The following is a 22,542-nucleotide window of genomic DNA, read 5'->3' on the forward strand; positions in this document are numbered from 1 at the left end:
CCAGAATAGTATCATTAATGCCCTTTTTATTTCATGACTAACATTAACAATGATTTTCTTAAAATTATCTAATTGTCACATTCATTTTCTCAATCATTTCACCAAAAGTGTCGTAGAAGTTTTGCTTTTCCAGGTTTAATACTCCTATTTAATTTGGAAATGGTCTTTCAGCATTTTTCTCCACTTCTGACTGACAGATTTTTTTAAGAAACTAAGTTACTTGCTTGATTCATTTCTTTCAGATTCTAAATTTGTCTGAGGATTTACCATGTCCTTTGATGTATTTTTCTATCATCTGTAGTTTTTAAAACTAGATATTACCACATCAAAAGGATTGATTAGGTCCAGTTGAGCACTACAGTAGAGGTACATTATATAGTTACAAAGACACATCCTTTCAAAACACATGAGTGCCAGATTGCCACACCTATATAATAATGTGAAGGTAATGAACATCATTAGTGAATTAGCAAAGATCCATTTTCCTTCTAAGAAATGAACAAAGGGACAAGGTAACAAACAGTACAAGAAATGTATCCAATGCCTAACATATGAAACTGTAACCTCTCTGTACATCAGTTTGATAATAAAAATTTGGAAAAAAAAAAAGAAAGAATTTCAGTGTGATTCCTCAGTGCTTTGCCCATCACCAACCCAAACAATTACCTCACTTATTTTGCGAAAAATAGTGTTTTTGTGTATGTGTGTGGTAACTATGCCTTTCCTTCTGTACTTACTAGCTCTCACAATTTCCTATAAGTAAAATTATAAGCTTTCATATTTTGTGTTTCTTTTTTACTCCATTTGAAAAAGACTAATTAAAACAAAGCAAACCCAAATCTAGAAATAAATCTCACTTGTGGTTAATGTGGTTTTCAAAGATATCTTCCTTCCTTCTTTCTTTCTTTTTTCTTTCTTTTACTTTCTTTCTTTCTCTTTTTTCTGTCTTTCTCTCTTTATTCCTTTCTTCTTCACAAATTTTGTGTAGATAAACATCTTCATTAGATTGCTATTTTTCCTTTTTCTCTTTTTTTGTGCCAGTTGTGGATCTTGTCTTGAGGGCAGAGCTTGCCCAGCCTGGCTTTAAAAGACAATCCTCAGATCTTAGCCTCCTGAGTACCAAAAGCCACTAGTGTCTAGCTGCCATTTTTTTTAAATTACAAATTTAAATTTTATTATTAAATAGTTATACAAAATAATTTCCAATCAATAAATCAATTCATATGTACAATGTATCTTGATCAATGTCACCCCTTTTATTCATTCCCATCCCTCCCAACCCATTCCCTCTCCTCAGTTTTTATGTTCTTGTATTCTTTCTCAATCCTTACTGTATAAATAGTAAAAATCAGAGCTACTTTTAAAAAAGTGTTAAAGAGGTCTATCTGAAGTTTCCTAGTTTGCTTTTGCATAGGAACAAATGCTTTCCTTTTTTTTTTTTTTAAGAATGAAATTAAGACTTTAAAGTCTATAAATCCTCCCTTTGATACCTTTTCTCTGATATCCTCTGGAAAATTTAAGCTTTGACACTATTCCTTGGAGGTTTGTTTCCTATACTCTTTGCTCTTTGTTTTTTTTTTTTTTTTCTTCTTCTTCTTCCTTTATTTTGTTCTCTAGGGATGTGCTTTTGGGATGTGTTTAGGCTAGGAAGGAAATGCCTTTTGTCACTTTAATGGACTTCTTTGGTTATTGCAAAGCAGCCAATTCATAGATACACAGTAAGGAAGTAGTCTATCATGGTTTTCAGTACAGTTCTCTGGGTTACCCACTTTTGAACTTTAGGATTGTCTGAATATATCAGAAGAGAGAGTTGAAATAAAGCAGTAATCAGGTCAAGATGATAGGTAAAGAAGAGAATCAACTGATGTTCATGTTCTTCTCTGGCTTGGTATAACCAGCAGTTAGCCTGGACTTGTGAGATTGATCTTCCTCCTTTTCTTATGTTCATGCATGGATTTAGATTTGACTTGTATAATTGAAATGTAGATTGATACTCATATAAACCTGATCTTCTCTCTGTGATTAGTACCTACATTAAAAAGCAACTCACTGTCAATTGTCAGCATGTCATCAAATACATAGGTGAGGATCTCAGTGTGTAGAACCCTATGCTGAGGTCTGGGGATCCAGAGGGCTCCATAAAGACTGAAACCCTAATGGAGAAGAATGTGAGTGAACCAGCAGGATTATCTTTGGCGGTGATGCTTCTACAAGAAAAACAAACAAAAAACAAACAAACATAGTGCAATACTTCAGAAATCATGATTAAAAATTTCCTTTCCTCCCACTCCCAATAACATTTCATCAGAAATGAGAAGGGATAAGAGTTCCAGACAACAGGAAGTGTAAGTGAATGGCAGTGGGATGGGAATGGTTTTGCCACAGTAGGTGGCAGAAGGAAGGCTATAGAATTGCAGCATGATAAACAAGGAAGAGAGAGTAGCAGGGAGGGAGGGAGAGCCAAGAAATAAGCAGAGTCCTGTCACATAAGGTCTTGGGGGTCAGGCTAAGGGTTTTGGAATTTAAACTAATTGCACAGGAACCCATTAGCATATTTCACATGGAAATGACAAGATCCTATCTGTGTTTAAAAAGCTCTCTCTGGTTACTCTGGTAAATGGATTGAAAGTAAGGCAAAGGAGAATTGGGAAGATCAATTAGTAGCTGTAATATTCTCCAGAGTTAGAAGCAAGTAACTACATTGTTCATTTGAGATGGTTCTGTTCCATTCTCTGTGAACATGAAGAATACTCACTGTTCCTTGTGTCCTCTGGGCTAAACATTCTCCTAGGTATCACTAAATGATACAAGTTTGTCACTCTTTACTCATTATTAATAAATTTATAAACTGTAATTTATAACTTCATAATTTATAAATTGTCATTCAGTAAAAGTAAAGAGAAAGAACATTTGTCCGCATAAAAACATGTTAAAAGTTGAAAGTCGCCTTCTTCTGCTTAATTTTAGCCTTCTCCATTAAACTACCATTAACTCTACCTTTATCATAAAATGATAAAGAAATAGGTTCTTTTAAAAATTCTAAAACACCCTACAAAAGATGATGCAATGATTAGTAGTAATTTTAGAGTATCTTTCACATTCATGTCAGTGACAACTTAATGTCTATATGAATAATTGTAATTTAAACTTTTAAAAATTTAATCTTATTGCCAAGGTGATGTACAGAGGGGCTACAGTTACATACATAATGTAGTTAGTACAATTCTTGTCAAGCTTGTTGCCCCATCCCTCATTTTTCTTTCATTTTCACGCTCCCCCAAAGAATAACTTCTCCCCATGTTGTATAGTTCATTTCCAACAAACTGTCTTGTCAGTATCACTCTTGCTTTGGTTCGACCTTTGTCTTTTGTCTCACTATTTTAATGTTCTCCTTCAGCTTCCTAATTCAGATAGACATTTATTTATTTATTTTATTTTATTTTTTTTTCAGTTTTGCTTTTTTTTTTTTCTCAAATTTTTATTATCAAACTGACGTACAGAGAGGTTACAGTATCATACGTTGGGCATTGGATACATTTCTTGTACTGTTTGTTGCCTTGTCCCTCATGCCCCCCTCCCTCCCCCCCTTTCCCTCCCCCCCCCAGGTATTCAGTTCACTTACACCAAACAGTTTTGCAAGTATTGCTTTTGTAGTTATTTCTCTTTTTTTACCCTGTGTCTCTCGAATTTGGTATTCCCTTTGAATTTCCTACTTCCAATACCAGTAAACACGGTTTCCAATATACTCAGATAAGATTACAGAGATAGTGTAGGTACAAACATAGGAAGGTGATACAAAACATCATCAATAATAGAAACTACACATACACATAGGACGTTGAAAGTAGTTATAACTGTGATATATCACTTGTTTCCATATCATGGAGTTCATTTCACTTAGCATCATCTTATGTGTTTCTAAGGGTATAGCTATTGGGCCTTGTGATGCTCTGCTATGGCTTGCCTAAACCTGTACTAATTATTCCCAATAAGGGAGGCCATAGAGTCCATGTTTCTTTGGGTCTGGCTCACTTCACTTAGTATAACTTTTTCCAAGTCCTTCCATTTCCTTACAAATGGAACAATGTCATGCCCTGCAGAGCTCCCTCCGATATCGTAGTTTTCTCACCTCATAGAAACTGTTTCTCCGAGAAAGACAGCCAAAGTAAGTTCTAACAGTACAGGGATTCTGAACAGGAAGGAAAAATCAACTTTGCTGGTCTAGATCAGATAGACATTTATACAACACCCAGGGTACCAAGATCAAATACAGTGATAACAAGGGACAAAATAGAAAAGAAAATAATTGTTGTTGTTGTTTTAATGTATAATGTAAAATAATTTAAACTTTTTGTAAACGTAAAAGATTTATCTCAGACTAGAGGGATGGCTCAAGTCATAGAGTGCTAGTCTAGCAAGTCAACTGAGAAAGAATATGAGGCTTTGTCTTCAAATCCCAACACACACGCACACACACACACACTCACACACACACACACACACAGACACACAACCAAAAGCAGAAGCAAACAAGCAAAATCATTTCACCTCTGCTACCTTGATCCATCAACTCCATCAACTGCCTTATTCGTTTGGGGGACTAGAATTAGGGTAAGGCAAAAGAGATCATGGAAGACTGAATCAAGTATGCCCAGGGTTAGTACCTGTCTTTATTTTGAAATGATATCCATTTTTGCATTAATTAAAATTGTTAATTGATACAATAATATTTATTTAGGTGACCCAGATTTGTGAGCATTAAAAAATTATTTATTTATTGTCAGAGTGATGTACAGAGGGTTACAGTTTCATATGTAAGTCAGTGAGTGTGTTTCAAACTTGTTACCTTCTCCCTCATTTTCTCTCAGCCTACGATAGCCCTATCCTCGCAAATTACATTCAACTTAATTGCAGTCTCCATTAGGTCAATCCAAGCCTGAAGTATAACACTATAGTTGGAAATGGTTTTCTGTGTGCATCTGATAAAATCCCATATTTGAACCTGTTGCTAGAAAAGAGGAAAACCCTAAATGTTTCACTTTTAGAGGAAACCCTATATATTGATCCTGATCTTTCTAGAACTTTCCCAGACCTCTGTTAATAATAAAGGAAGCTAAGAAAAGTGTAACAGTAACGAAGGCTTTCAAATAATGTAGGGAACTTTTAAAACTTAATTCACTCTCTCTGTTGCTCAGAAACAGGGTGCTGACACAGCTGCTAGTACTGCTGCCTGTTGTCTATACCAAAATAACAGGTTTGGCTGATGGTTCATGGACTGTCCATAGACTTCAATGGCTGGATTTTCTCTCCCTGTCTTAGTTTTCTGAGTAGAGCAATATAAGCTAGTCAAACTACCTTTTCAGAAAGACATTTGTATTCTTGTATGTAATTGAGTCTCTCTCTGAACTTCATTTTCCTCATTTGTAAAGTTGTGACTGCAATTCCTTCTTCAACAAGTGGGTATGGGTAGTAACGGTGTCAAGAATTGTTTATATAATTTGAATTGGTCCTTACAAGGTGATAGGTCAGACAGTTATCTTTTGTATGCCCACTATGATGCATAATATTGAAGACTTTTACTAATAGAACTAAGCATTTATAAATGAGAGACAAAATACATAAAGCAACTAGCACAGTGGGTTTCTTGATACAAAAATTGAAATCTGAAATGGATTTTGCAAATCAGCTTTTATCTCAAACCAATGAAGTGTTGAAGGAACAAGTAGAGGAGTAGTGGGTAGAATATACACTCTATGATTCATTATTCTTAAAAAATGTCAATTGCGAACAAAACTAAATAAAACTCAATCACTTTCTGCTCTTTCACTTATAACTGAGTTTTGAAAAATTTGTATCCTTTATCTTAAGGTACTAAATCAAACTTCTCGACTTGAAATACAACTGCTGGAGAATTCTTTATCAACATACAAGCTAGAGAAGCAACTTCTTCAACAGACAAATGAAATTCTAAAGATTCATGAAAAAAACAGGTAAGGATTAGTATATTCTACAAATATTTATGTATGACTTTATTCATATCATTTGCCTTTATAAAAACTCTAAAAATTAAGGTGAGATGGTCATATTTATTTATTTAGTCAGTCATGGGGCTTGAACTCTGGGCCTGGGCACTGTCCCTGAGTTCTTCAACTCAAGGGTAGGGCTCTTTCACTTGAGCCACAATGCCACTTCCAGTTTTCTGGTGGTCAATTGAAGATAAAAGTCTCATGGACTTTCCTGCCTAGGAGGTTTTGAACAGCAATCTGCAAATCTCAGTGTCCTCAATTACTAGGACTATAGGTGTGAGCCACCAGCACCCAGCAAAATGGCCCTGAGTTCCCAGCCCCAGGACTGGCAAAAAAAAAAGCAAAATTAAGAACAGTAAGTGAAGGGGTGGTAGGGTAAGTATGGGTAAGAAAAATGAAAAAGGTAACTTTGATCAAGAAGCATTGTATTCAAAACTGTGTTATTAAATGGTAACTCTTTTGTATAACTACTTAAAGATGATAATAAAAGAAAAAGTAAATAAACCTTAAGAACCTATCAGCACTAGGATTAATATTGCTGCTTACATTCTGAAGATACATGCTTTTATAATACTTACCATTATAGTCTCATAGAGACTGTTGTTAAAATGCTACAAAATTTTTTTGATCAAATGATCCAATCACACAAAATATTGACATGTTCAAGAGTAGATAGAACTTTTTGAATTATAACTCAGTCCATTTCGTTGTTTGGTACAAATGAAGGTGATTGAATTCAGACATCTTATACTATAGAAAAGCACACTTTAGAGTCTTGCAGAAAGTTATTTGCCTATAAAACTAATCAAGAAGATTTTTCCTTTTCATTTTAAACTGCTGCCTCCAGACATAATAAATTTCTTTGGTCAGATTTATAGATGTCATCACATCATTGTGTTTTGGTAAACGATGAGTCACTGCACGCAAGGGAAATAGGACATAGAGATCTTGAAAGCTCTGTGGGACACTGAAACACTATGTTATTCTCAAGTCACTTTCATTGATAATGGACATTTTGATCAAAGCACCAGTTCCTGTAAATCTTCTACCTGATATTTTCTTACCTGCATTTTTCTTCAGTATTCGATGACCTGAGTCTTTTCAACTTTGTGTGTTAGGTTTAGCTAAAAGACCACTGTATCTACAGATAGAAACTAGTGAAATGCCACTGTGCTGACAGAATTAGAGCATCCTCCATTTTCCAAACCAGGGAGGCACCTACGAGAATTGCTCAGTCTCCTGATTTGCAGAGCAAAGGAAATCTGTGTCATAGCCAAGGTCAGGGGGCTTGTCAGTGGCAGAACTGCAAATACAATCCAGGTATCTTTACTGCTAACTCTCTTTTCACTTACATATGGCCTCTCTACACAGTACCTTCAACCTCATAGGAGTCTCCAATTCCATGCTAGAAGTGAACATCAGTGCCAGTCATTACAATTTAAATTCTGCAGGAAGAAAATAAACATGGCATTCATTGGTGTAGAATCTGAAACAGGTCACTCATAATACCATGACTTGTTTGTGTAAGTTTTCCATTTATTTATCTTTGTATAGTATCATAGGGTAAACTGTAAAAGTGTAAATAAACTTGACAGAACTTGACCCTGAACTGGCTGCTTGATGAAATGTTCTAGAACTGAAAATCCTGTTGAAAAATTAAAACTTACTCTGCTGCAGTTTCAAAATAACTGAGCAGATACATGCATCTAACAGGACTGCTCTACCTCAGTCATCTCCTGATTTAGGGTTACCACCTTATGCTTCAATTTCAGAGATAAAATGAGATCTATTTACAGTCAGGCATTTCCAGGTCTATTGTACAAGAATTTAAACAGGAACTTTGAACAAATAGACAATAACAATTTTACCTCGTTTTGGTATATTTTTATTTGTTTTTAGGATTATAGAAATGTTACTCATTTTTCTAGAAAAAGAAAAAATACAAGAGAACATAAAATCAATTCCTGGCACACGGAGAGAGCTACATACTTTACTGAATGTAATACATAAATATTTTCACAATAACATTTGTCATATAGTACTTATTATTTTGCAACCTGCTTTCTTAAGAAATAAATATATTTTAGAGCCAATGAAATATCACTCTAATACCTTTTTTTTCTTCAGAACTATGGTTTGGAACTCAGGTCCTTGGGCTTGTTCAACTTGTTTCCTAGCTGGCAATCTTCCAGCTGAGCTACATCTTCAGCTCAGTTTTTGTCTGGGCTTTTTTGTTTTGTAAGTTTAACTTAGGGTTGTTTTAATCTCTCAGTAGGTACATTAACATTATGATTTATCTTCTACAAAAGTTGTTGGCATGGATTTGCATTCCTCAGTGTGTAATGAAGTGTATGTCTTTGGTTTAAACCTGACACCTTAACCCAGAATTTACTTGGGCATCTTTTTCTAGTTTCCATTTTCTATCTCATACTCATTATTTTTTCTTTCTTTCGTTTAAACAATATGTATTTCTTCCTCCTTAGTTCTTGGATTTTTGTTCTTCCCATTAGGATTTTTGATACAATGTCTAATAGCATTTCCTATTTAGAAATCCTCACTAGGAAATGTTGTGTGTGTGTGTGTGTGTGTGTGTGTGTGTGTGTGTGTGTGTGTGTGTATACCTGTCCTGAGGCTTGAACTCAGGGCCTGAGACTGTTCCTGAGCTTTTTGCTCAAGGCTAGGCTCTACAACGTTTACCACAGCATCACATCCAGCTTTTTTGGTAGTTAATTGGAGATAATAAACTCCTGTCTATTCCTGTCTAGACTAGCTTCACAAACCCTAATCCTAAATTCTTAAGCTCTTGAGTAAATAGGATAAGAAGCATGAGCCACCAGCACCCAGCTTATAAATATTATCATTTATGTTTTTCCAGTCTTCGGGCTTGGACTCAGGGCCTGAGCACTATCCCTGGCTTCTTTTTTGCTCAAGGCTAGCACTCAACCACTTGAGCCACAGCGCCACTTCTGGCTTTTCCTATATATATAGAGCTGAGGGCTTCATGTATACAAAGCAAGCACTCTACCACTAGGGCATATTCCAAGCCCCAATGTTACTATTTTTAATAAGCTTACCTTAAATGAGGTGATTTTCTAAAATAAACTTTGCTTCCTTCCCAAGGAATGTGATTGGTTGAGTCTAGATGTATGACTTACCAGGGTTCATTGCCACCAAGTGAGTGGCTAGAAAAGGTGAATCTGGGCTGGGAATATGGCCTAGTAGTAGAGTGCTTGCCTCTTACATGAAGCCCTGGGTTTGATTCCTTAGCACCACATATATATAGAAAAGGCGAGAAGTGGCTCTGTGGTTCAAGTGGTAGAGTGCTAGGCTTGAGCAAATAGAAGCCAGGGACAATGCTTAGGCCCTGAGTTCCAGCCCCAGGACTGGCAAAAAACAAAAAAATGAAAAAGGGGTACTATATTACGGATCACATTACATTACACAGGCACATTGATGAAAATATGTTCTTGCTCTTCCATCCATAAAACCGAGTCCATGTAAGCTCGCCAAAATCTTCCATCCTGGGAAGTATCTCGAGGTTCTTCTTATCCAACAGCCTCCAAAAGGAATCTGCTTCAGAGTTGCAAGCATGAGCTTTCTTAGGTATATAAATGACTTCATTATTGCTAATAATATTTATTACAGAATCATAACAATTCTCTTTTGTAGTAATATCCTTCCACAAGGAGGGCAGGGATTTGGATCTTAATCTAAAATCCATGTCTGTGTTTAATGTGACTGAATTTTACATATATCTCTGGTCCTACTTGGCACCCCTTGGGTTGGGATTCCAAACACTTCAATGGTGACAGCACGTCACATGTGGCTCTATCAATTCTTGCACCTCCTGACATGGCTGCATAGTTATCTGTCTTCCTGTGGAAAATTCCAGTAATATGCTGTGGATGGGAGGAGGAGTATCTAAACTTAAGACAGGAGAAGTCTTCCTTAGTCACGTTTTCTCCCGTGTGGTACTGGGCTTGAACTGAAGGGCTCACACTTCCTTGGCAGGGGCTCTACCAATTGAGCCATATCCCCAACCATTTTTGCATTGTAAATATTTTTCAGATAGGATCTTGCATTTCTGCCTCAGACTGTGATCCTTCTATTATATGTATTTGTACAACTGGCGTGACAGGTATGTACCATTATTCCAAACTTATTGGTTGAGAGAGTGTCATTAAGTTTTTCACAGATTGGCCTTGCAATCATCCCAATTTCCACCTTCTAAATAGTTGGATTATAGACATTTTGTTGCTGAATCACTTTTTATTTTCTTTCAAAACTTGGATTTGAAGTCAAGGCCTCATGTTTGCAAGGCAGGTGCTCTAACACTTGAGCCATGCTTCTAGTCACTGTATGCGTTAACTATTTTCCAGGTAGATGCTCACTTTATGCACAAGCCTTCCTTAACTGCAGTCCTCTTGCCTGTACTTCATGTGTGGATGTAAGGTATGCACCACTGTACCCAGTCATTACACCCAGTCATTATACAACATCTAGGCTAGCATGTGCATGCACTCATGCACAACCATTGATAGAGAGTCGCATGGGCTTCTATGCTCAGGCTGTTTTTTAAGCATGAGCTCATGATCTTTGTCTCCCAACTACCAAAGATTATAGGCTTGAGCTACCGTGCTTAAATCACTATTTTTAAAGTGTGTGTGTGTGTGTGTGTGTGTGTGTGTGTGTGTGTGTGTATTCTCTTTGTTTCTTTCTCTTACTGGAGAGACAGAGAGAACAGGCTTGTATTAGAACTCCAATTCAGATAAAAGTTAGTCAGTGTGTCTCCAAATCAAGCCAGGCATGGTGGCCCATGCCTATGCCTTCAGCTACATAAGAAGTTGGAGGATAGCAATTAACCAAGGCAAATTAGTGTCAGACTCTATCTGAAAACTTAAAAAAAAAACTAAAAGCAAAAATGGCTAGAGATGTGGCTCAAGAGCACATGCCTAGCAAGTGTGAGGTTCTGAGTTCAATCCTCAGTTTTATACACACATACACACACACACACTGCTTTCCTTTATGCAATGCAAAAGTACTCACTTGTGATACATAGAATTTTCCCTTTGTGTTTATTATTGTTGTTTATTTTCATTCATGTATATAATGGAGTGAGAGAAGTTCTGCCAAGCACTATCCTAAGGCTACAAAGAAAGGCTTCCTTCCTTTGAAGTAGAGGGAAGTTCAAGGCCAAACGTGAATATGTTTTAATTTCTTCAAATATTGATTAATCATCCCTCGCTGTTCTCTGTGTGACTCTTCCTACTCCAGGACCCACGGAATGTAGCTCCACATGGAAGCATCTCTGAAATGTAGGAACAACATGCCTTCAGTCAGTCAGGTCTGGTTTGGATCAGCTAATACACTTTACAGAGAGGATTATCTAAATGAAGCTTTGTTTCCTCCCCAAGGAATGTGAGAGGTTGAGTCTGTGTGTGACTTACCAGCCTTGAGTATGATACAGGCCCTGACAGCCAAGTCAGTAAGCTAGTCCATGGGAGTGTCTACCACCTCTTTGGCAGAAGAAGGAGGAATTTTTTATGGATAGATTATACAACACAAGCATGCTGAGAGGGCCTGCTGATTTACATCCTGACACATTAAATGCATCACTTGTAGAACTGAAAATGAATTTTTAGCCTAGTTATATTCACTTCTTTATCCCCTGAAGAGCAAAACACACAAAGCAGAATAGGATTAGCAACATTTATTCTTCTGTTTATTTTCCTAACAAACTAGAGTGGATGACTTTAGGAATCCTCCAACTTGCTTTCCTTAGGAATTGTTTTTTCCTTTTGTTGGAAGCTACCCTAATCTCAAAAATTTAGGTTTGTTTCTTGCCTCAAGGGATAGGGAAATTAGGGGCCATAGCCCACCCACAATGGAAGTTACACAACCAAGTAAACAGGCATCACTAACATTTACTTTGTTCAGATGGAATATGACAAAACTGCTGACTTTCACTAGATTGCTCCAGTGACTGTCCTACTGAGTCTGCCTAAAACCTACGGGAAAAGTAGAATACAAGAGAAGGTATCATAATGCATGAACTTCCTTTCAGCTGAATTCATATGAAAATGAAGGTCATCTGGATCATCTGACCAGGCTTCTTTCAAAGTGAGAAAACAGTGAGGCACAAGAATATTCCAGAAGAAATCTTTCTGGGCTTCCTTGACAATTATGTTGGATATGTAGAGTACATATTAGGGAAAGCTTTGGTAAGATCATTCAGAGTGAAGTGAAGCTAGGCAAGTGATAGTGATTCTAATATAGCTCAGCAGTACCAGATGTAAGCTAGCTTTCAGTTACCATGTAAACACATGTATGATTGACATTCCCTATCCCTATTTCTCCAATCTATCTTCCAAAGGAGGTGTTCTTATTTTCATTGTGCATATTAAAAAACTGGAGCTCACAGTGATCAAATGACTTGCTCATGGCCACAGAGCTATTGCATGGCAAAATTAACATGATGATTTTCTGTGTTGAGAATAACAAAAAAATATGTTTCCAGCATGTTACAGCCTGAAGTATAATTGATGTCATTGTCAAGTTACTCTCTTAACACAAACAAATATGAACTGGACAAAAAGATAGACTGGTTATTTTTGGCCTACCATTGTTCAGGTCATTATTTAGCCTTTCTAATATTGGAGTGGGAGATATAAACTATTTATTTTACATTGAGAATTCACTGAACTTATTTGACAAGCTTCATCTATCTTCTGGCTGGAGTTATGGGAAGTTATTAAGTTAATTAATTTTAACTCATTGAAGCTTATGCAATATCAAAATACCAAATTATGTATTATAAATAAATTACTCTAATGACACAATTAAATACTAGTGTTTAATAACTAATATAACAGAAAATGAAAAAACTTTTAAATGAAAGCTATCCTCTGTTTGTTAAGAAATTGTAAAATATTAAAGCAAAACTTTGCCATCTATACCTAAACTATACCTGCATTAGCCTACGTTAAAATATTTTAGCAGTGTACATCAGTGACCAGGAAAACTATCTTTTAAAGTGTATATTATTCTATTCTATTCCTTATAACCATAGCACTATGGGCTAGTCAAAAAGATCCTTGCTATTATACCATTCTCTTTCAATTTTTGTATACAACCAAGATAATGGCACATAGCAGGTACTTTCTTTTAAATTAAAATAATCTTAGAATCTTAGAGTAAAATAGTACTCTGATCCATGAGGAAATCCAAGGTCATAGTACTTCTTCCTTCCCCATCTCCTATAAATCAATAACCAATGCTGATTTCTATCTATTCTACCTCTGATGTATTTTTCTAACTCATCCTGTCCTTTTCATTTCCATTGTGAATGCCTTACTGTAAAGGCTATCTGAGCAATTGCAATGAGTTCTGTGCCTTAGGCTGCATGCTAGCACTTGGCAAAAATATTGTTGGTGGAATTCAAAATTATTTTTTTCTCTTTATCATGACCATCCAGTCTCTAAATGGTTATGTACCTGACAAGGAAGTGGATGTTTTCAATAAATATATAAACCTTGTTTGAATCACTGGCATTATTATTATAAAAAGTTTAGAGATATTGACAAATCATCTCTGGATATTATATTGTCCCTAAGTGCACATGGGCTTCCAAATTTCCCAAAACTTTACTACCTGGAGAATAAAATGTCCATTTTTCCATTATTTACTATTTATAGTTCTTCTTTTATGATTAACCTACTAATATGTTCTGTATTTTAATTAAATTATCTTCCTTTTATTGACTTATACATGCTCTTTAATGTATCTTAAAACTGTCATGTATGTTGCAAACATATAATCTTGTTAGTGATTTATTTTTCAGTAACTGTAACATTTTTAGGTCTTTTTTTCTTGATTTTTGACATCTGTAACGTATTTGACTTTGTCTTACTTCAAATGTTAAATAGATTTTTTTTTTTTATTTTTTTTGGCCAGTCCTGGGCCTTGGACTCAGGGCCTGAGCACTATCCCTGGCTTCCTTTTGCTCAAGGCTAGCACTCTGCCACTTGAGCCACAGCACCACTTCTGGCCGTTTTCTGTATATGTGGTGCTGGGTAATCGAACCCAGGGCCTCATGTATATGAGGCAAGCTCTCTTGCCACTAGGGCATATCCCCAGCCCTTAAATAGATTTTTTTGCTAATCTTCACTTATAGCATCTGCACTTCCTCTCCAAATTTGAATTACCAAACAAATGTGATTTCAGATTTTGAAAAAAAATGTATTCAACTTAGGCACTTAAAGCCTAAGTTTAACCTGGAAAAAATTATCTTTTTGCTAACTATGTTAATGCTATGCAAATTCCAATAATTAAAGGAATGAAACATCTGTAAATAAATTCAGACACATAAAAATGAGAAGACTTCTACAAATTGCAACATCTTCCTCCTTGTTTAAAAGGCTACATTTACACACATAGGGATTAGGCAACTCTCACCAGTAAAAGTTCATTGGCTGCTATGTTAAGAATCCTATTGTGGGAAACAATTTGAATCTGAGAACTTTTTATGAGCAAGTTTAAAGTTTTGTTCCACAACCTTAAGTATTTCCAAAAAGATATGTTGTAGCAAGCAGACATGTAAGTCAAGGCAAGGAGGGGGAGACATTCAACCATAAAGTTTGAATAAGGTTTTGTGTACACTCATTTAGAACCTTTTACTCAAGCTCAAAGCCTAGATTATCTTGTTTATTTTATTCTTCATTAACGTGCACCTCTGCCTCAAACTAAAAGTTAAGTGCCAAAATTCTAGGCATGTCTCTTCTCAAAGTGTTTCCAGAAAGATGGGAAACAGGAAGAATGGAAAATCCTGTGAGAAACTCTGGTTTTGAATTTCTAGCTCAAATGCTATAGATTTAGTGCACAGTTTCATAGATTGTTGCTCAATGGAATCTTAATGCTAAAAGAAGTATCTTAATAACAGCTTTATTTAATCTAGGCTTCCAGAAAACTCAACAATGTGTCATTTTCTCATTTTGCCTATTAGAAACATATTAAGGTACTGTCAAAAAAAAATACAGAAACAAAAGCAAAAGTCAGTGCACTGGGGTGTGGAGCCAGTATTCCACTTATATTTTTTTCTGCTGTTAATTTTGCTGACATGTTTTTTATTGTTATTATAAAGGTGATTTACAGAAGGCTTACAGTCACCTAAGTGAGGTAGAGTACATTTCTTTTTACACAATGTCACCCCTTTCCTCATTCTCTCAGTTTTTCCCCTCCCATCTCACCCACAAGTTGCAGTTAATTTTCCACAGAGTATCAGCATGCAGTTCTGTGCTATGAATTTAAACCCAGGTTACACTTGTTGAAGGCTGCAATCAGAGACTGACTCCTTTGCTATAATGTTCTCATTATCAACTTCTATATCCCAAATTCTCTATGCCTAGCTGAGCTAGTTTATCCCAAATATGCTTGACTAAGGGAATAGTAGGAAATCAATAAGAACAAAAGCTTTAAAAACAAAATGAAGTATTTTCAGGATAGTACATAAGAAAATTAAATTCAATGTGAATAGGCAAGCAATAGCAGTAATTAAGAAAATCCAAATTCTGATTGTAAAAACTATTTAACAAGGGAATTTTGTTTTTATGCATAGGAAAAGTTAGTAGGTTCACAGGTTGTGAATGACAAGATTATTCACATAACCAGTTAGAGGAGCCGCAAATCTTAAGGAGATGCTCTGGTGATGCATTAATTTCTGCTATAATCTAAATGGATAGAACTTGGTAGAGGTGACACTAGACTAAATCACGGAGATAAGAGTATGAATGTAATGCTCATTTTCTTAGTAGCAGGAAGACATGGGTGGATTTATAATTTAATAAGTTAGAACACTTGGCTTTGTAAACCTGGTCCTGACACAGTATGTACTTGATTTAGGAAAAGAGATCTAGATTATTATATGTACACCAGAAGTTGAATATTTATGCAGTCTTTATCTCTATATTGGTTGGAAATCAAAGTGGAGGAGGGCTTCCTTTACATACTGCACAATTCTCATTGTATATTACAAGGGTGTGGTAATAAGTAGAGATAATATGTAGACTTTTTGGCAAGTAAATTTTGGATTCACATCATTTGGAAGAAATTAAGAGGAAATACTGACTTCCAAAGTAGATAATAACTAATGGATGAGAAGGATCAAAGAGAAGAGAGCAGTCTTTTGGAATCCAAACAAGAAGGAAAGATGAAACAGGAGAATGAGCTCTGTTGAAGGAGATAACAAGGTCAGGAAGACATAGTTTCTGCCTAAAGAAACCTTAAAAAAGCATCAATGTAAAAATACATATAATAGAAAAGGACTGGTGTACAAGGGTCGATAAGAAAGCTCCCAGTGAAGAAATGAAATGGGAAATGATTAAATGAGATAACTTCCTGGAAAGATCATTTCCTGCCATTTGGAAAAGCATATGAATACCGTGGACCATTTTTCTCCCCATTTGGCTTATAGTTGTCATCATAGCCTAAGGAACAGAGTGAGTCCTTTCTTTCATGAAAATTCTTCTGTAATCACATTGAAGTTTCTTTCAGTATGGCGTATTGTGCTGATACCTTAATACACGGAATTCATGGCGTATTCAAAGTTATTTGGTGGCTTATGAAATTGATGTTTCAACATGTTAATTCCATTTGTCAAGAAAAGCTAGCCTTTTTATCTCTCAACAAGACAGTATCCAACATTATTTCCTTGGCACTAGAACTTACTGATTCACTTCCCGTTCTAGGCTATTTCCAAATTGTTCTGAAACATTAAAAACTTTATTGCCCTCTAAGATGGAAGCTATCTTCTGCACACACATTTTTTTTTTTTTGCTCAAGGCATACATTAAAAGTATAAAGTAGAAAAATAATAATATAAAAATCTGAAAATACATAGATCTGAAACAGAAATATCTTACAGTTTGTATGATTTTGTTTGTTTTGTTTTGTTTTGGTATTGGGGTTTGAACTCCTGGTCCTGGGCATTGTCCTGGAGCCCTTCAGCTCAAGGCTAGCACTCTACAACTTGAGCCATAGCACCACTTCCTTGTATGTTTTCTTTTCTTAATTTGGGGTTTTTCTCTCTAAATGTAAATCCTTAGAATAAAAATAGTGTAATTTTATATTTTATCTAACTATTTAACATTTAGCAACTACTAAATAGAAGTTATTGCTAAAATTTGATATTGCTTATTAACTAGGAAAAGTAGGAAGGCAGCTCTCATCTCCTTTCACAGAAGAAGTATTAGTTTGGAATGACCAGTGTTATATGATTGTATAACTTCCAGACTTTTAGCCAAACATGACCAGGACTTTATAGTTAATAATCTAAGGTTTCCCTATTAGATCTCCTGTGGATATGAAAGATATTTTTCCCTTATAAGGTAATGACTCTAATTTATGGGAATACTAAAACTGATCATGAGCCTATGAAAAGGTAGAAAAAAAATTAAAAAGGAATCTAAGTCTGATCCAAGGCATCAGTTGTGGTTAATTCTCAGATTCAACATGAAAATTCAACAGGCACAAGAGAAAACCTTTGCATTTACAATCAATACTTTCTTCAATAAATGGTATAGCATTTTTGAGTTAATAGAGACCACGGAAGAATCTTTCAATCTTCCTTTTCTCCTTTCTTTCTCTTTCCTTTCCTTCCCTTTCCTCTATAATTTTCCTCCCTTCTCTACCTTTTCCAACCCCTTCCATCCATTCTCTCTCTCTCTCTGTCTCTCTCCCTCTCCCTGTCTTTCAACATGAACTTCTCAAGCAGTATGTAGTTATTGGCCCTGAAGGAAATACTAAGATGATGAATCATACCAGCCCCTTAGAGATTCTTCCTTTCATCCTATTCTAATTTCCTTGTCAATTATTTTCTCTTTCAAAAGCAACCTTTAAAAAATATTATAAGTGACCACCACAAATTTCTCAAATCACTATACTGAGGCATATTCAGATCTGGTCAGTGTAGATGAAATCTTACTTTTACAGTAGTTTTCCAGTAGAAAGAAAGACACTCAGAAGTGAAACATGGCGTTTTGTACCTTACAAAAGACATAGTACTTCACCTAATGTGTTTCAAAGTAAAGCTTTCCTATGGGGACCTCACTACACTTCCAAGACTGTTTTAAGTTACAAGCATCATCTTATATAAAGGTTTGGCTTCACAGCCACCTTTTCTGTCATACTCTGGTCCATATTTCCTTTTGGATAACAGCTTATTAGCAAAGAGCTAGGATATCAATGAGTAATTTTTGCTACACTCCTTCATCAGTGTAAAAAAATAATCATACATTACAGCTTGTCCCATAGTGCATGCAATTGGAAAGTTTAACTCTTCAAACACACTGTATTATATAATTTAACTTTTAAATTTGAAACACTCCCTGGTGTCTCCTTTTTTGAAGACTTATAGAAATGATTCAGTTCTATATTTCTCCAAGGTAAATTAAGTGCCCATTCTGGTATGTTGCATTTAAATAACACCTTGTAAACCAAGTAAGGACTGAACCTTTTGAAAAATGAACTAAGAAAATGGAATAAGCTTTTTCCCTGAGGAATACTAGTATATTAGACACTCTATAAAGTGTAAATGTTTTTTATTTCAGGTCCTTTGCTAGAATCCAAGAGTGCTTCTGCATTCTCTATCACTTCTCAAGTGTGATATGCAAAGGGAGTATTATTTAAAGAGTTCCAAGAGAAGGAAGGTTCTTAAGATTGCATCACTCTGAGGAAAGCATATCGAGTCCATTTTAAAAGAACATGACACAATCTTACTTTCCTGAAACATTGACCTAATGATTTCACAATGTGTGGTGCCAGGAAACTTCATCCAGAAGTTCTAGTTGAGAAATAAAGTAAGCTGGTGCTTGCGATGCAGAACTAGAAATCAGAATTCCGAAGAACTTGGCTCTTTCTATAGATTATTTACTTTCTGATCCTGTAGTTGCTTCTATGTCATTTCTGTCTTTCTGCATTCCTCGGAACTACTGTGAAATTTTGTCAATGTGAAGGCTTTGAGAACTCCACGTGAAAGCATTAAACATTAAGACACAAAGAGTACTTTCTACATTTGTTCATGTGCTTCTCTGTACTGCTTTGTTTTTCATTAGACTGATGTCCTTGCTGAAAGTTACACTGTCATTTCCCCAGGTTCTAGTTGTCTGAGTCTCCATTAGCTATCCTGGATGTAATCCACACCCGCAGGCAATGTATTATGTTTAGAAAACAAATATGATTTTTGTCAATGACCAGCTTAATAGTTCTTTTGAAATCAGCATATATTCACTTGACAAAGGAGTTCCATTATCCTATTTCCATGTGTAGGTAGAACATTCTTAGATCAAATTCACCCCTTTATTATTCTTTCTTTGTGTGATCTGTTTTAATTTGTAACTCAAAGTTTAAAACTAAATAGACTCATATATATATATAACTTAAAATTTTTTCATAATGAAATATATAAATTTAAATTCTGATCTTACACTCAGGAACTAGTAGAATATATGATTCTATAAAGTACTAGAATGTATAATTGGTAGTAGACTGTAGAACACCAAAAATAATACTTATTTTCACTTCCTCATAGTTTATTAGAACATAAAATCTTAGAAATGGAAGGAAAGCATAAGGAAGAGTTGGATACCTTAAAGGAAGAAAAAGAGAACCTTCAAGGCTTAGTGACTCGTCAAACATATATAATCCAGGAGTTGGAGAAGCAACTCAACAGAGCCACCACCAACAACAGTGCTCTTCAGAAACAGCAGCTGGAGCTAATGGACACGGTCCACAACCTTGTCAACCTTTGCACGAAAGAAGGTGGTAAGAATTTCTTTCTGACTTTAGTTTCCTATCTACTGTAAAGGAAAGTAGAGATTCAACACTAGTCTGTTGCACTGATTGTTGTGTTCAAACGGCAAGTGGACTTCACCTTTTCTAGCATTTATTAGGTTTTTTGTTTGTTTCTTTTTTTGCCAGTCCTGGGCCTCAATTGAACTCAGGGCCTGAGCACTGTCCCTGGCTTCATTTTGCTCAAGGCTAGCACTCTGCCACTTGAGCTACAGCACCATTTCTGACCATTTTCTGTATATGTGGTGCTGGGGAATCGAACCCAGGGCTTCATGTATAAGAGGCAAGCATTCTTGCCACTAGGCCATATTTCCAGCCCATTTATTAGGTTTTGTTGATCATTTTCTTGCATTTCTAACTCAGAAAATGTGTTCCTCAATTTGAATTTGTGAATCCACCATATATCTCAAAAGAAACTTTCTAATTTCATATTTTGTTCCTGGGTCTTTTCAACCTTAGGTCTCGTAAGTCTATTCATGTGATGAATAAACATTTGATACTATGATATTAGACACTCTACTATACAGAACATGTATTAGGTCATGTTAAAGGGAGGCCCAGATTTTCAAGAAGAGTTTCAGGAGTGTGCCAATTTTAGAACTATTATTTCCTTTGTTCCGAAGGGAAGAAGACAGTTCCCAATGATCACTATGCAGGAGAAATGACAAGTGTTATCCAAAGAATATTTTTTCTAGTACTGGCATTTGAATTCAAGGCCTGGCCATTGTCCCTGAGCTTTTGTATTCAAAGCGGGTGCTCTACCACTTTATCCAGGGCTCTGCTTCTGTCCTTTTGGGTGCTAAATTGAAGATAAGAGTTCATCATGGGCTTTCCTGTCTGGGCTGGTTCTGAATAGTGTCCTCAGATCTCAAATCCTAAGTAACTAGGATTGCAGGCATGAACCACCAGGAACCTGGCTAAGAATTTTTAACTGGCTAAGAATTTGTACCTAACTTCTTGCAAAGGTTTACCAAGGTACCTAGGCGTGCTTATTTTCAGGTGTCTTTATAGTGGTGTCAATTACAAATCTTTAAATATCACTAGAATGTCTGGATCCTTATAACCATTAGAAGATAGCTTCAGAAGTGTATCTCTTCAGAAGACACCCATGGCTCTCTCACACCATCCATCTAAAAATTATTGAACAAGTTCACCTGTCCATTCCATTCAGAACCACCCTGGGCCCCAGTTCAGGTTTTCTAATTCAGAGTGGCAGGTCTTGTATAGCTCTCCTCTCTAATCAGGCCTTCTTTGAATGCAGATGGAGTTACAAGTGATGGTGAGTGAAGGAAGTGACTGTGACCTCTGAGCCCAGTCACATAATGGCTGAGTCTGTATGTGTATGCAATGCACAGTGGTGGAGCCTCTTTTGACTTAGCATTAGTCTTGAGCTGCAGGAAGAACTACTAGCTCAACTGCATTCTTTCATGTAGAGATATGAATATACAAGATAAGTCTATATTAAATGATCTTGTTTTAAAGACATTTCACATTTCTCTGTTACAGCCCATTACTTTGGAGATATAAATTTATATCTCCTTTCGATAGTCTAAACAAGCCTTTAATATGCTTTGTAAAGCGACATCTTTTAAACAGTGAGCTCTGAGATTTCCATTTGGGTGTGCTCAGTAATGTGATTGGGAAGGAAAAAACCTGCTGATCACACAGAGCCTGCCAAAAGCCTGTGTTAGAGTCTGCAGGAAGGAAAGCATGGTGGGATTTTGCCAGAGAATTTTAATAGAGCTCATGAGTATTTATAAATTAAGTATTAATATGAGACATATCTATTCTCATATTGAGATGAACACATTTCGGGAAAGATTGAAACCACATTTTTCTTATCATCCTGAGACTTAGGCGCATGGAGTTGGGTAGTATTTTGTTCATGATTTTAGAGACATCAAGCTCTGGTGATTCTCACAGAGCTCATATGTCTGCCCGCTTATCACAATTTAACTTAGTTCCTGAGTATTTGTCTAATAAATATGCCTTTAAGCTTTTGGAGGCCAGGAGTGTGACTTTAAAATTTCTGCCTCGGTTTAGAGTTTGGGTCAGACACTAGGCAACCAAACATCTGTTCAAGTGATTTCAGTGAACAATTATGATGCTAATCGTGATAGATGCTTCCCTTCCCATTCACTGGGGTGTGAGAAAAGAAACTGCCTATTCTGTGACAGAGTACATCCCCCCCAACACTACCAATAATAACAGAGATTGAAATTGTCTAATGATATGAGTCTCCAGATATCCATTGCCCTTTAATGATGCAGTCCTAAAATAAATCCTGCTTTAAGTGCAGGATTTGTACAATTGCCTAGTTTTCCAGTAGAGCTATTTTTTGTTCTCATAGCTATAGATTTCATTTGCTTCTAGTTGATCTTCAATTCTCTTGAATCTCTATTAAGTATTCTACTGAAATAATCAGTTATTTTAGGACTCATATGAGACATAAAAGTGGAAAGTAACTCTCAAGAAAGTTGCTCGTGCTTATTCTCTCCATATCTTAATGCTCACCAGAGCCATAGTCTTGAGTTATTTTAAATTTTAAAAATTAATTTCATAATATTGAGTTAAATGTCAGTTTTGAACATGAACTTCAATATTTATTCTAATCTTTAAATACACAGTAAGACTTTTGCCTACTTGAGAACCCAAAATGTATTTGTCATACAGA

At 35.9% G+C, this 22,542-nt stretch overlaps 1 protein-coding gene across 3 annotated transcripts in view; it reads left to right on the forward strand.

Moving 5' to 3' along the window:
* Angpt1 (angiopoietin 1) overlaps positions 1–22,542 on the forward strand; it is a 210,593-nt gene that overhangs the window by 125,963 nt on the left and 62,088 nt on the right. For 2 of the 3 annotated variants that reach the window (XM_048359162.1, XM_048359164.1), the window contains exons 3-4: positions 5,869–5,990; positions 19,609–19,841. In XM_048359162.1, the coding sequence (XP_048215119.1) occupies positions 5,869–5,990; positions 19,609–19,841 (355 nt within the window). The remainder of the gene's footprint in view (positions 1–5,868; positions 5,991–19,608; positions 19,842–22,542) is intronic. The other variant, XM_048359163.1, reaches the window with a different exon arrangement.

The sequence above is a fragment of the Perognathus longimembris genome, chromosome 12, assembly GCF_023159225.1.
Source record: "Perognathus longimembris pacificus isolate PPM17 chromosome 12, ASM2315922v1, whole genome shotgun sequence".
Taxonomy (NCBI): Eukaryota; Metazoa; Chordata; class Mammalia; order Rodentia; family Heteromyidae; genus Perognathus; species Perognathus longimembris.